Source organism: Pteropus medius, unplaced genomic scaffold, assembly GCF_902729225.1.
Source record: "Pteropus medius unplaced genomic scaffold, Ma_sr-lr_union100, whole genome shotgun sequence".
NCBI lineage: Eukaryota > Metazoa > Chordata > Mammalia > Chiroptera > Pteropodidae > Pteropus > Pteropus medius.
The window spans coordinates 13,389,176-13,404,507 of NW_024350926.1; the positions used below are offsets into that span (position 1 = coordinate 13,389,176).

A 15,332-nucleotide genomic window follows, 5' to 3' on the forward strand; every position below is an offset into this window, starting at 1 on the left:
GGAAGATTTTCCCTATTTTTTAAAAGCAAGTTACTCTCTCATACTGTCTCCTTGAGGCAGCATACCAGAGCTTTGAGATCCTAATCTGCTTTAATAAATCGGTACCTTTTCCTATTGCAGCCCTTTCTTTGTAACCATTGCTCACTCCTAGGTGTGAGTTACATGGCAGTCTTTGGGTTCCTCTTAGGATGATGGGCACACGACTGGTTTCACCTCTTTACATATTTACAGTGTCAGCGGCATTGCTCCTCATTTTGACTCCCAAACACATTTATTCAAAGTTTCCTAAACTACTGTTTAATGGAGCAGGTCTTCAGCTCTTGAGAAATAACAGTGTTGGTTATAAAATATTTGCACTGCTTATAAAAAGAAAGAAAAACAGGACCCTGCTGGAAGCAGTCTACCTCTGACTATAGCATTCTTACCCTATTTTAATTTTTTGTATTTCTACATGCAAACGACAGGCACATGAGTAATTAATTATTCATAAGTCTATATGATAATTCTCAAACTTTGATAAAGATAGTGTTATTTGCATGTTTTTCTTAACTTTTGCATTTTAGAAGACTTAGAAATTTGACATAATAATACTCTCATAACAGTCCTTTGTTGAAACAAGACAAATCTTGGATCAGCAGAGGGCAGCCACATCCCAGACCTGTATTTCTTTTCTGGTCTCTTTAGAGTCCTAAATCTTATAGGAGCTTTTACAAGATACTTACAGCTATGAGATTAATATCTGCTCTGAGAAAAATGTGGGCATTTATAAATTTAGGCTTGAATGCCATAGTATTTTTGCTTAAACTTCTGAAATAGCATACTTTTAATTTTTGAATTATTTTTATTATTTAATTTTTGACTGTTTGCCAGTGTAGTGCCATTATCTGATGTTTGCTTTAATATGAACTCAACCCTTCCCCCAGAAAGCGTGCCTGGGCTTTGTGATAAAACACCATGTATCTAAATCCTATTTCAGCAGGACAAAGCTACACCGAACTTGAGAAGGTTTGCTTCGTTTTGCACGTACTTTATTATCATGAATTCACTTACATTCCTTAGACAAATGTTATTTCAGAAAATATTACTGGAACTTATCTGGAGGTAATATTTTATATGCCATAGAGTGTAAAATATAACTCAAATTTGAGTTACTATTCAAGAATAAGTGACTTGGATCTGAATAATGTGACAATAATTATTGAGGCATTTTGCACAGAAGACTTTCATGTGCTTAAGCAGTTGTCATCAAGAAGTGCATTGGCCCCTTATTTATTCATGCCATTGGTCAAATATGTGAGACAGAGTTTTAAAGAGAAGAAACATGCGTTACTCGAACAAATCTCAGTCATAAAGGAACTATCAATAGGGTGCAGCAAATGACCTCAACCACTCAGTGGCCTGTGTAACCTGGGGTGTCTTTGAGAAAGAAGTGATTTTTCTGGTTATCACAGGAAAATCTGATATCTTATACTTTGTTCTTATGTTCTCTTCGTTAGATTAAAGAAGTTATATGCAGCTTTTTAAAACTACATGTTGTTAAAAAATTGAAATATGTAAAAAAAAAGGAGAATAAAAGTCAAGAGCCTCTGGTCTCTCCGAGGTGTTCTCGCATTGTCCTAATAAGTCTTGCCTAGAGTAATAATAAAACCAGCAGGTAACAAGTGCAGTTCTCTTCTCCACTGACAGTGCCTGTACAATCTTTGCCTTATATACCTGGAGCTCAGAAGGGTCTACTCATAAATCAAATAATCTGCAGTAGTTTCATATGAGGAATAATAAATGGATGAGCATAAAATAATCTCAAATCATTGGAAAAGCCCTACTAGACAAAAAAAAAAGATTTTAGAACAAAACTATTTTTCTGTGGAGACACAGAAAAATACTTCTGAGATTATTTTCAGTTGTTTCTGTAAACACATCTTATGTGATTAAAGCTCTGGAGTGTAGACAGAAAACTTATTTTGTCGACAGTCAAAATTATGTGCCATCTCTTTTAGGTGAATGATTTATTAATATCTCAAACAACTGAAGGAATGTTTGTTTATAAGAAATTGTGTGTGTGTATGTATGTGTGTGTGTGTGCGTATAACTCAGGATATGTTTCAATGGAGAAGTAATGAAAAAATATTAATAACTCAGAAGTTAAATCTTAACACCAATTTATTTTTTATCGTGGTCAGAAACAGAAAACAAGGGACCTACACGACAGTTTTAAGTGTGCAGTATTGTTACTATAAGCACAATGCTGTGCAGCATATCTCAGAGCTGCCTTACGCAGGATGAGTTGCCTTTTCTTTCAGCTTTCAAAATTCTCTTTGTGATGTTTGACAGTTTTATTATGATGTGTCTGTGTGTAAATCTTTTTAGATTTATCTTAATTGCAGTGACTTGAACTTCTTAAACTTGTAGGTCCAAATTTGAGAAGTTTTAACCATTATTCCTTCAAATAGGGTCTCTGTCTTCCTTTCATCTCCATCGAGGACTCCTATATATTCTTCATTATTTTTCTTTTAGCTCCTGTGCCTTGATAAGTTCAAAAGTCCTGTCTTCAAGTTTGCTAATTAATTCTTTCTCTTGTTTGATCAAGGGCTGTTAAGTCCCTCTAGTGAAATTTTCAAGTCAGTTATTCTTTAGTTCTGGAACTTAAGTTTGGTTCTTTTTCATAGTTTCTATCTCTGTTGATTCTGCAATTTTGTTCGTGCATCATTTTCCTGATTTAATTTAGTTGTCTGATCTCTTTGAATTCATTGAACATCTCTCTGATGGTTATTTTGAATTCTTTGTCTGGTAATTCATATATGTCCACTTCTTTAGGGTCAATTTCTTATGATTTAATTGGCTCCTTTAAATGGCCCATATTTTCCTGCTTCTTTGTGTGTCTTGTAACCTGCTATTGGGGCTTTAGGATTTGAAAAACTATCCACCTCTCCCATTCCTTAGAGTCTGCATTTATGCAGGGACAGACCTTCACCAGTCAGTGCAGCTAAAGAATTCGGGGCCTCTGAAGCATTTTCTGTGGATGTGTCTTTGGATTTGTGTGTGTAGATTCCTAATTAGAGGAATTTGCTGATTACTTTTTTTCCAGGAATTCATAATCTCTTACTCTCTCTAGGTCTGTCTGCTCGCTGGACCGTGGGTCCTCTATAGCCAGCAGCAGCATGCCACCCCGTTCTTTTTTTGTTCTTAGCAGCCCCCATATAGCTATAGTACAAGTCCCACCCATGATCTGAGAGATAATGCAGAAGCCAGTCCTCCGGGAAGCCTATCGAAAAGCCAGGGCATTGGATGCAGGCACCTGTTCTCTAACCCTTGAGAGGGAGGCCACCCAGCCACCCAGCTGTATTGCCCTCTGTCTGCTGTGCCATTGGTCTTCTGGAGAAGCAACCGGCCCATAGCTCTTGCTGTACTCAGTGGCCCCCAGACATCTAATTATGAAAATAATGTATACTCAGTGTATATAGTTTGGGAAAACAGAAGATGATAAAACCTATGTAACATACAATTATACTCATACAGACATCAACTATTAACGTTTTTCTGTATTTCCCACGTTTTTAATTCAGAAGCAAGTAGCTTTTGTGTATTTACCCAAAGTCAAATACTATAGAGTTAATGGCACTCTTTGCCTATGGCTGTTCTAAAATGAACATATTCCATGGCAATAACAATTTTGAAAGTTATGAATTTTAGTAGAAGCATATTTTCTGTGAATTATCACAATTTATTTAAAAATTTCTCTATTAAGTTGTATAAAATATCTTACGTGCTCAGTTTTGAATACTCAATGCATAAATACTATTTACCTGATTGTTTTCTTAGGAAAATTTCTTATAATTAGAGGTATTTCTTCAATGCGTAAGTATATTTTACCATTCTTGACACAGGCTATAAATTTATTTCTTATAAAATCTCTAGCCGCATTTTATGCCCTTGGCTTTTGTTTTTATTAGAGTATTAGCTTATACAAGACACTAATGCGCCGGAGAATGTGGACAGTACATAATAGGAAGTGTCATGCATTAATGGGAAAGGTTAGTATGTTGTTTTCATAAAAAGTGTTAGGAAATAATCTGCAGACATAGGGGAATAGGTTAAGTTAGAGTTTTAACCTGTCGTGTGGCAAAATTATTTTAAATAGATTAGTTATTATGTTAAAAATAAAAATGACAATTGGAAGGAAATATGGGCAAACAATTTGAACGTTCAACCTGTAAAAGTGATGAGATTAAGAGGAAAACAATAGTTTCAGAATAATCAACAAATAATATTATAAAAGAGAATTAATATGAAAGAGTACACAAAATCTAATAAGAAAAATGGAAATGAGATTTATCATATCTTTTTAAACTGGTTTTGAAAGTGCTAAAATTATAACACTTTCCACACATTTTTGTTGGAATATTACGCACAAAATTGAAAGCTAGATCATCAGTAGGTGTACTGAAGTATGATTTTGCATAAATATCATATAGGGTTGATAAACTAATTTGAATGTAAATAAGCAATGTTCTGAAGTCATGTAATAAAATAAATCTCTTTACGCAATGGTTTACCTACACTGGTCCAGAGTACATTAAACAATACCAAGCAGAATATTTCTTAAATCAAAATTAATTATTGTGAAATGAATGAGGTAAATCATTATCTCAAATAATGAATAAATTTAATTATCATGTATGCTAGGTATGAATGATAAGTGCATCGTGGTGTCCATGTGCTTCCTTGGGCCAGTCCATTTAGTACGTGATTATTCATCTCTGAAATAATGCTGCTTAAGTAATTGGATGAAATCAATGTAGATAGTCAGGTAGTGTCAAAATGAAGTAACTAATCAGCGTATCATTGTTAAATGGACAATTAACCATGATTAACTACAATTTATGATTAAAATATATGATTGTCAGGTGATAACTTAGAAACTTATCTTCTTCCACACAAATATAAAGACAATTTTCTTCTATTAACTTCGTGCTATTTGTAAAGCACTGTATCTTTCAGGTTGTTAGATAATCTCTTTGCTCCTCTAAAGAGCCCTGTGAGATAAGGACATTTTGCCATTTCAACTGAAAATAGAGTTTTGATTTCAGATGTCAGGCCAAACATGTCTGCTTACTTGTCCTAATACACAATATCTCATTGGAATGAAATACATACACCTATCTGTCTGTTTCAGCATCCTTCTATATACGGATATATCAAGATTCATCACAGTGCTAGAAAAAAGCAATATTTTTGGTGAATCAGAAATATTTTTGACAGATGGTACACTTCCTGTGTAATTTAAATCATACCCTTTTCTTATGTTCTTTAAGTGTTTCTATGTGCTTAGCATCTCGTCAGTCACTGGTAATATCACCAAAATTCTTCTTTGGTGATCAACAGCTCCTGCACAGAAGGAATTTCTCTGTGGATCTGCCACCAGACCCAGTTTTGCTCAGTATGACTTTTCCCTGTGGAATAAAAATCTTGAGAACCCAACGAAACCATGGAAAGCGAAACCAAAGACAAGAAGGGACTGTAGTGTGTATTTTATTGAGAGCTTATAGGATCTTTCTATGTGTAGGAATTCTTTGAAGGCTGGAATGAATGTTAATTCACCTGGAAGGAATTGATTTCCTCCGCCTCCCCCAGGCATTTAGAATTACAAAAACAAAAACAATATAATTTAAAATAAGTGTTTAGTGCCTCACAAGTGGTGTGAATTCTAGCCCCAATACCAAGACTTATGGTTAGTAATTTTCAGACTTTGTCTTTTTCCTTTTTCCATTCCATTCAGCACCACGAGAAGGAGAGGAAGGTGTCTCCCGGTCCTATGAGGTGGGCTTTTCCTAGTTCACCTTCCGAAGGTACTGCCTTTTGGGGCTTTATGAGGGACGATGTCCATATCTGAGTTATTTTTTATTTTCTATGCTAAATGATAAGTACTTAATATACATGAGGATATTTTAGATATTTAGATATTCTTTACAAGAATGATCTATTTTATTTTAATGTACCATAAACTCAGAAGACATAGAATAATTGGAAGGTAGATAATGAATCAGTGATCAATCCTGATCTGTATTTCTATTCAGCCATAAATGCTACTTATCTGCATATGAATATACATTTCTAAATAATGAAGAAGTAGTGTTTAATATTGTTTAAAGTTTCTTTAGTACGAACCCTTACAAAAATAGTAAATACGAACCCCTTTCTAACCAAGATGTTTCTTAACATTATAAAAACAAACTAAATATAAGGAAGACATGTTCAGATTAATTTCTCTCAATGGAAAATCAAATTTAAAAATGGCATTCGTTGTCTTATTCTTTCATATTGTTCTCTGCCTAGTCGTCTAGTTTTACAAGAGCTGATATCCATTCAGATAATGAGTGGGCTACCTGAGGCCGCATTAGCCTTACTGATCAGATGATCTTCTGTTCCCAAACCATGTGCGAGTCCATTAGGCCAACGAGCTGGGGTTTATCTTAATTAAGAAGATGTCCCATAATAGCCTTTCTAATTGCTGGTTTCTGTTGAAACTGAGACCTCATCTGTCCCAGTGTGATGCCAATAGCCAGGAAGGAATTGTGCTACTTATCATGACTTCTTCTAACTGATCTGAAGATTGGAATGAGATAGTTTTATTAGACTTGTGATTATTTCCTGGCATGTGATAAACAACAGAAAGAAAAATAACAATGCCTGATATCCAGTTTCTGTGAATTCTTCTTATTTTCTTCTCGTTATTTACCTTTAAGATAAAATTAAGTTCGTTCTTTTCATAATGGTCTAATGCTTTCAGGCTTAAGAATGTGGGTCTGAGTTTGGATGAGGCTCTTTAAAACCTAACTTTTAAATGCAAATCAACTTTATTTCCTGAATTTATGAATATGACCTTTAAATAATAATGATTAAAACCTTATATAGTCCATGACTGCATCTTTTCAATTAAAACTGAGTTATAATCCTTTGGTTCTTTCGATGTCATTTGTCATTTTCTGTGCCGCCCCAGAGGAGAGAGTGCGAGAGAGGCAGCACTTACTTTGACGTGACTGGCATGAGGTCTTTGTAATGGGAATCAGGGTCAGAGGCCAAAAGAGTAAACCTAAGAAACACAATTAGGGGGATGTTACCTCTTTCACAGGTAGTCAGTGTGGTTTTTTTCCTTTGTCAAAAATAGTCATATTTAAAATTTCTTAAGTGCGATAATACACCTTTGTGGTCATGTCATTAAACTCAGAGTGCTTAGCTAGATGAAAAGAGTTTTGCTGTATTGTCTTCATTAGGATGCACATTTGCAGTGATCGTTAGACCACAGACACACACTTGGGGAGCGGGGGTGCCCCCATCGAGCGAGTCACCTCATCGGTTTTGCTGCAGTGGTCTGGTTGGCCGGCTTTTGCATTGTTGCCTCGCCTTCAACAGCAGGCCTTTATCCTCCCTGAGACCGTGGGTGCTTCTCTGTGATCTCTAGGGGGCTTGGCTTTCAAGAAAAGACTGACAGTGGTAATGTGTTCTTCAGTGTCCATTTAAGCATGCCCTTTCCTTACCTGTATCAATTGCCGGGGTGCTCTCTGTCTTCCTTTACATCCTATTGATTGACTAAAAGAAGCAAAACAGTCTCTACTATCATTTCACCCTCTGGGAGGAGAGTACTCTAAGAGTGCGGTCTATGAGAAAAATCTCCCTTCGTCTGTACAATTTACACATAGTTCTACAGACACATTATACTTTGAAATCATAGCATCTTAAGATGTGTAATATTGTTTGGCTGTAAGAAACATAGTATAAGACAGTATTTCCATAATAATTTATTTTAGCAAAATAATAATTATTTAAGGAAAATAAATGATTGGTGATAGTAGAATAACCTTTCACGTTTTTTATTATAAACGTTGAGCTCTGAATATTATATGAGGAGAGATTACATATTCTCATAAACATGTCAGCAAAATAATTGAAATGCCACTTGATTTATCTTAAAATATTTTTCTGTTTTCTGTTGATGTTTATTTATTTTTTGCTTATGGTAAATTGTATTACCAACAGATACCTTGTTCTATTTTTAACTATAATTTTTAAGGAGCTGTGCTGTTCTCTAGCTTATTATTTTAGTAACGTCCATAATTTTTGTCATGCTGATATATACTCATCATGTGAAATAAATACGTTGAATAATCAAAAATTCAAAAATTTTAGTTTTCAATTTTCTACTTTATAAAATCATGGGAAAGATACACGTGTTTTTATATTTATATTATCTCAGTTGTTTTAGGGTTTTCAGAAAAAAATACCGATCTCCTTCAGAATGAACAAAGTGAAAAGTCAATTTGAAACAGTAATTTTAATTTATATATCTAATTGATTTTACTTAAATCATGTTGATAATTTAAAATGTTATATAGTTTAGGAGGTTTTATTTAAATTGCTTTTTAATACATACATTGATGGTTATAAAAGTATTATCCAGTTAACCTTCAAGTGTATCTTCGCCTTAGGGTAGTTTCACAAATTTGAGCAAAAAAAAAATAAAAACAAAAAGCTATAAATAACATGATTTATTGTATCATGCTAAATACTTTATGTGAACTTTATACAGTATGGAGTGGGGACTCCTAGTTTTGCCATTGTTAAGATGGAAAACCAGCGCGGTGGAGACTACATGCTTCACCTGGGGTCACACTCAGAGCGGCAGAGCAGGGTCAGAAAGCCGTGCAGTGTGGCCTCGAGGCCTTGCTTTGAGCGCCGCGGCACGCAGCGGAGGGCCGGGCGGGCTCCGGGCGGGCTGGGAGCCGCGCGTCCGGTCCGCGGGCGCGTCTGGTCCGCGGGCGCGTCTGGTCCGCGGGCACGTCCGGAGCCGTCGACTATGTCAGCCGTGGTACGAGTCCTCGCGCCACCAAACGCAGCCGCGCGGGGCGGGCTCACCCCAGTGCTGTCACCCCCTCCGCGGGGTGCTTCCTGCACACTGTCGCCTCGACTGTCTGCGTCCTCCAGAGCTCACGTCCATGTCTGTTGCAGGTGTAAACGCCACAAGTGCTGCCTATCAACCGGTATCCATTAACAAATTTGACATGAGTAATTATTGATTAAATGCGTCATATTTTGTTGTCATGATATCTAAAATATTTTGTTATAGAGAAGAATGTGTGAAATAATTATTTCTTTTATTTTCAGTGATAGTGGAAAGTGGAAATATAATTTCTTTCGTGGCTTTTATTAATTCTGGATATTGTAACATTTATAAACCTATTGTTGGACTTGTGAAACTACAGTCAAAAAAAGTGGTAAGTTTTAAGCTTATGTATTCTCTTTAATCCTTTAATCTACTTTAATGAGTAATGAACATCTTTTTTTGTGCTTATTGGACATTTATTATTTGTCTTTTGTGGAATTTCTGTTCAATATTTTTGACTTTTTTTTGTTGAGTTTCTTTTCTTTTGACTGAGTTACAAGCAATGCCTCTGATAAGGGCCTAATATCCAAAATATACAAAGAACTCATACGACTCAATAACAATAAAAAAACTAACGATCCAATCAAAAAATGGGCAGAGGACCTGAATGGACACTTCTCCCTAGAGGACATACAAATGGCCAACAAATATATAAAAAGATGCTGAACATCACTACCTATTAGGGAAATGCAAATCAAAAGCACAATGAAATGCCATCTCATGCCTGGTAGAATGGCTATAATTTACAGGACAAGTAATAACAAATGTTAGAGAGGATGTGGAGAAAATGGAACCCTCATACACTGCTGGTGGGACTGCAAATTGGCACAGCCACTATGGAAAACAGTAAGGAGGTTCCTCAAAAAACTAAGAATGGATCTACCATATGATCCAGCAATCCCTCTCCTGTGTATTTACTTTAAAGACTTGAAACCTTATATCCAAAAAGATATTTGCACACCGACGTTCACAGCAGCATTATTCACAGTGGCCAGGACATGGAAGCAACCGAAGTGTCCTATGATAGATGATTGGCTAAAGAAGCTGTGGTACATATATACAATGGAATATTACTCAGCCATAAGAAGAGATGAAATACTGCCATTTGCAACAACATGGATAGACCTTGAAATAATCATACGAAGTGAAATAAGCCAGACAAAGAAGGTTGAAAATCACATATCACTCATACGTGGGATATAAACCTAAAAGCCACAAATGAACAGGACAAACAAACAGAGACTTATGGACATGGACAATGGACTGGTGGTTACCAGAAGGTAGGTGGGAGGAGGAAAAATGAAAAAGTAAAAAGTTAAAAAAAAAAAAAATATATATATATAAGCTTGAAAAAAAAAGTCGATTAAAAAAAAGATACTAGAATGTAATACAAGTTGTAAGATATATTGAGTTGTGAGACATAGAAATGACCAATAAGCACATTAAAACATACTTAATGTTCTTATTCATTAGAGAAATTTAAAGCCAATTAAAATTTAAGCCAATTAAAATTTAAAGCCAATTAAAATTTAAGCCAATTAAAACCACAAGGTACTACTGCAACCATATCGCATTGGCTAAAATACACTTAACATATGACCCAGAATATTACTCTAGGTATTTACTCAAGAGACATGAAAATATATGTCTACAAAAAGACCTGCACGAATCTTCAGAAGCCAAAAACTGAGTGAGCCAAATGCCACTGTTAGGCGAATGGAGAGAAACATCGTGGTGCAGGCTTAAAATGGAGTGCCACATCTCAGTGAAAAACTCATGTTACAAACGAGCATACGGATGAATCTCCAAACATCAGGTCGGGCAAAAGCGTCAGACCCAAAAGTGCATTCGTGTGTGTCCGGTTTCACGACGATCTGGAACAGGCGAAGCCCGAACTCACGTGGTAGACACCCTAGAACGCGCTAGTCCTCGGCTGGCCAGGCAGTGTTTGGTGAACTCAGTTTAACGTGGAAACCTTGCTGAATTCTCTGAACAAGCTGTATTCAGTATGAAGACCGTCCATTTATAAAAGTGGCCAATGTTCACGTTAGATGTTAGCTTTTGACCCCAGGACACTCAGTAGAGGTTCCACCTTTTCAGAGTTCTTGTCACTCTCCTTCCCTGAGGGCCACTCTCTTTTTTTGGTATTTTTTTAGTTTTAACTGTACTGCTCACCAACTCGTCCCTGTTTGGTACAGTTCAGCTCTCCCTGAGAAAATAATTTGGACTTTCGACTTTTTTGAGAACCATGCACACTGAAAATCCTTAGGCCCTTTCCACAAAGTTCTTAGTTTGGACCTAGGTTGTTAATTCCCTCAGTCAAACTCACTTTCCATGTTTCTTTTTTAAGTAGACAGGGAAACCAGTTAATTTTGCCATTAATTCCATCAATTCTGGTCCTGTCGCTCTCCGCTTATTTTCTTTATTCTCTATTAATCCAACGAGTGTGCCTTGTGACGGGGGCTGAGGTGACAGCTGGTGGTTTAGAAAACATACTAAGCTAAGCTATGCTTTACAAAGTGGTGTCCTGGGCTCTGAAAGGTGGAATGAGTTCCATGTTCCCTAAACATCTTGGTGAATTGAAAAATTTACCTTGCACATCACTAGATGACAGTGATTTCAGTTGCTTTGGGTATGCTGGACTTGTCAATTTACTATTGCTCAAATATAATTTAAATACATATGTAAGTAAATATTTTCTCTGATTTGCATGACTTACAATTTATTTTAAATGCCATAGACCAAAATGACTTTTGAAGAGTATTTCTGATAGTAACAGTATTTATCCAATGTATGTAAGTGGTTTAGTTAAACATCAATTATCTATTTCTCTGGCAGAAAAAAATTCGAAAACTTGTTTATATGGGTAAAGTTAAGGAGATGGAGTCCTTTGGGGAAATTAGCGTTCTTCTTCGAGTTCCTTTCACATGCACTGTAGTTACCGGAAATGAGGTTGAGATGGCAGTCATTGAAGATAAGGACCTGTTTGGTGAGTACATAAATTCCTTTCTCTTATTTTAACTGTTATACCATTTTATTTGTTGAGTTTTTGACAGAGTGGGCGTATTTCACACACAAATTGGGACACTCGAGTAAGTACAGGTGTATTTATGTTGTTCACAGAGACAACATGTCTAGAGATGGCCCTCTTTTTTAACTTCATAATATGTCTGATTTAACTGTGCTATTTTAGAATATATTAGCACTATTTCAAAAGGCTTTGATTTGAAATTACTAAAAATCTCTCTTTTAATTTGCAAGTTACCATTAATAGCAACACTCCCACTTTTTCTGGAATATTTTTTGGTTATTCATCTCTAAATTTATTGCTTCTGTGTTTCTGGTTCAGGTCGAGTGTGTACCATCCTCCAGTGTACAGTCTAGATCAAGTGTATGTGAGGACTGTGGCTCATATTTAAGCTTTTACCTGAAATTCGAAAGTTCAAGTAATATGAAAAGGGTGGTCAGGCAGCCACCTGTGTTTGACCTTCAAACATTGTAAATACTCAAAAAGGATATGCAATTCAGTATAAAGGGTAAATGAATAGGAGTTGATAAGTCATAACATAATAGGTTATTAAAGAAAGGTATCATTTCATATGCAATAAAACTAAAAATGTCAAACATTGAATAAGAGGAGAAACTCGTAGTAATTAACATGGGTGAGAATAAACTCAATTAAATAAACTCAATTAAAAAGGTTTTCACGACGATCCATGTGCGACGTGAATGAATCCCCTTGTCCTGAATTCCAAGTATTTTGCGTGTCTCTTTAAGACTATGTGCCCTCTAGCTGCTTAACTCTGATTCAGCTTACCTCCAAATTTATGTATTCATTTTTAAAAATTATAAATTCGAAAAAGCAATGATTAATTTTCTTTTCTTCTGTGACATTCAGATGCAACCCTCCCAAAGTAAATATCACTTAAAAATAATTCCTTACCAGCAATTAAAATTACAACGTTCTCACTTGATACAGCTAGGTTTCTCTTTTCTTGTACTAATTATGTTAACTGGTGCATGGCAAATACACTGTGGACTCATGTAAATCTGCATTTCACGCAGGAAAGTGCTTTTTTCAAGCATGTATTAGAATCTTCTTTGCCATCTGGCAACCTAAAATTCAACTGGATGTGTGGTATAAGCGTCAGTTGTGTTTTTTGCGTGTGCCGTTCATGTTTTAATTTTCATTCCATCTTTTGTTCATCCGGTGCTGACGTAAAGCGACAGGCGTGTCGTGTGCTAGTCAGCTACACCCTCCCTCCCGAACGTTCTCAGGACTGTGTTCGGCTTGTTTCCCCACCTTACAAGGAAGTGTAAAGGATTGTATTTAGTTTCAGAGTCTCTTCATTTCTACATTCTAATTATTTTATATTTTATTCCAAAGAAGTTTAAAAAATAGCTTAAAAGCTAGTTTTCATAAGAAATTTAATAGTTAATTTTGCTGGATCATCTTTACACATGAGGAATGACGATCTTCAATTTCATATTTTCGTATAACTTCATTGTTTCCATTTACCCACTTCTTCCGTCAGCTGAAGTAGGTACCCATCTCTGTTAAGCCACAGAGGGCAGGACCCAAGGGGCAGTAAATGTGCTTCACCACTGTTACGTTGCAGACAAATGAAACTGTTAAACTAGAATCAGAAACGTGAGCAAAACCCAGGAAATTAACTTGCTGCGAAGGTGAAATTGTTGTTTTTAGCTATTGTATTACGTTGGTGTTAGGAAAAATAAATAAAACCGAAACGTTCTAACAGAATCCTCAGTCATAGGTTGATTACAGTGCCTGCACTATCAAAGATCGTTAGAGATAGTGAATTTTGGGGGATTGTAAAATATATTACTGAAAAAAAGTCCATTTCTTTTCTCAAGTAAATAAATCACACTCTCTACTTGCTCTCATATAAATCATACTGAAGAGCCAGTATCATTTAAATGGTCCACTTTGTCAACAATAGTAAATATATAAAGGGAGGGATGCGATCACTATGCCTGCATCTGGGGGCAGTAGGGCAGAATCCAGGAAACACAAGAGACTGCACAGATGTGCTGGATGCCCTGTCTGGAGAATTGCAGGCATGACTGTGCAGACAGTCGTCGAGGGAGACGTGAGCAGTGCTTAGTTCTGCATTATTTAAAGGGACTTCAAGAGTGATTTCTTTGTTCCTGTAAGTTGCTAACTTTCAGAGGATAGGAAATAACTTGTTTTGTAATCTTTGTACATACTTCTCAGACATTACTTTGAATGACTAAATAAAGATGAGAAAAGAGTTATTAAGTTTAAACAGATATAAATATTCTTTATTTTTAATAAGTGTCACTGGGAGTAAAATTTATCCGATTATTATTTTTATGAGGTAACATATTTTGTCCAGATGCTGACCTGATAACTCAAGTCATTTAGATGAAAATTATGTGTACCAACTATTTTAATTTGATCGCTATCTGGAATTCTCCTTCTACCATTAAAACGAGTGTACTACCTTTGTAAAGAGAAAGAATTGCTTTATATATATATATAAAAGAATTACGTGTTTTATTAATTATATCTCGTTCAACCACGCATGATTGATTTTAACTTGTCTTTTCTGAAGGTAACATTGACCCCTGACCTCGAACTAGTCAGCCAAATATCTCCAGCGAAATGGGTTTATTCGGGAACAACAAAGAGCTGCCAGGGGAATGCGCAGCCCGTCAGGCCACCAGCAAGTCCACTGAGACCGAGGGGAGGAGTGGGCTGGGGCTGGTAAAGGGGTCCTTCCTGGCGTGCGGGGGCCTGGGCAAGTGAACCCTCTGCTGGTCCCCCCACTTTGTTTTAAATTAGGTTCTGTTCTCTCAATTTTTACAGTACAAACTGTCTGAGAGTTTTTGTTTTTAAACAGGAAGAGTGTCCAAAGACTCATCTCTGGTACTGATTCTATTAATCAAAAGCTGAGGAAACTAGAATTTTTAGTACAGATAGGTCTATTAGATGTGTCAGAAGCAATGAATATGTCCTTATCGATTCCAGAGCGGCCACTTACACAGCTTGTTTGTCAGCAGTCAGCTGGCGTGTCCCCTGCCTTTACATGTTCAGAGGTAGTCAGACGATAGTGTTGTGGCTCTCGACTTCCATTTACAGCTCCCCAGGGCTTCCTGCTGAAGGTTCTCACTTTTAGTTGGAACGATGCAGAAATATTTCTCATCACAGCCCCTCGGGGACTGGGATGGCGAGGCCTCAGACAGCGTTCTTCAGAGAAATCCTCTGCCGTTCTCTGACGGCCTCCTTTCTCCGCCGTCTTCCACGCTCGGCGCGGTGCTTGAGGGACTTTGGACATATCTCGCTTTCCTCATCTACTTAAAAAAATTAGTACCTTGTGATGAAGTGTACGTTCTTACGTTCTAAGTTGAT

At 36.5% G+C, this 15,332-nt stretch overlaps 1 protein-coding gene across 1 annotated transcript in view; it reads left to right on the forward strand.

Moving 5' to 3' along the window:
• CNBD1 (cyclic nucleotide binding domain containing 1) overlaps nucleotides 1-15,332 on the forward strand; it is a 173,359-nt gene that overhangs the window by 112,124 nt on the left and 45,903 nt on the right. The window contains exons 9-10 of the mRNA XM_039841979.1: nucleotides 9,160-9,269; nucleotides 11,777-11,927. Of these exons, the coding sequence (XP_039697913.1) occupies nucleotides 9,160-9,269; nucleotides 11,777-11,927 (261 nt within the window). The remainder of the gene's footprint in view (nucleotides 1-9,159; nucleotides 9,270-11,776; nucleotides 11,928-15,332) is intronic.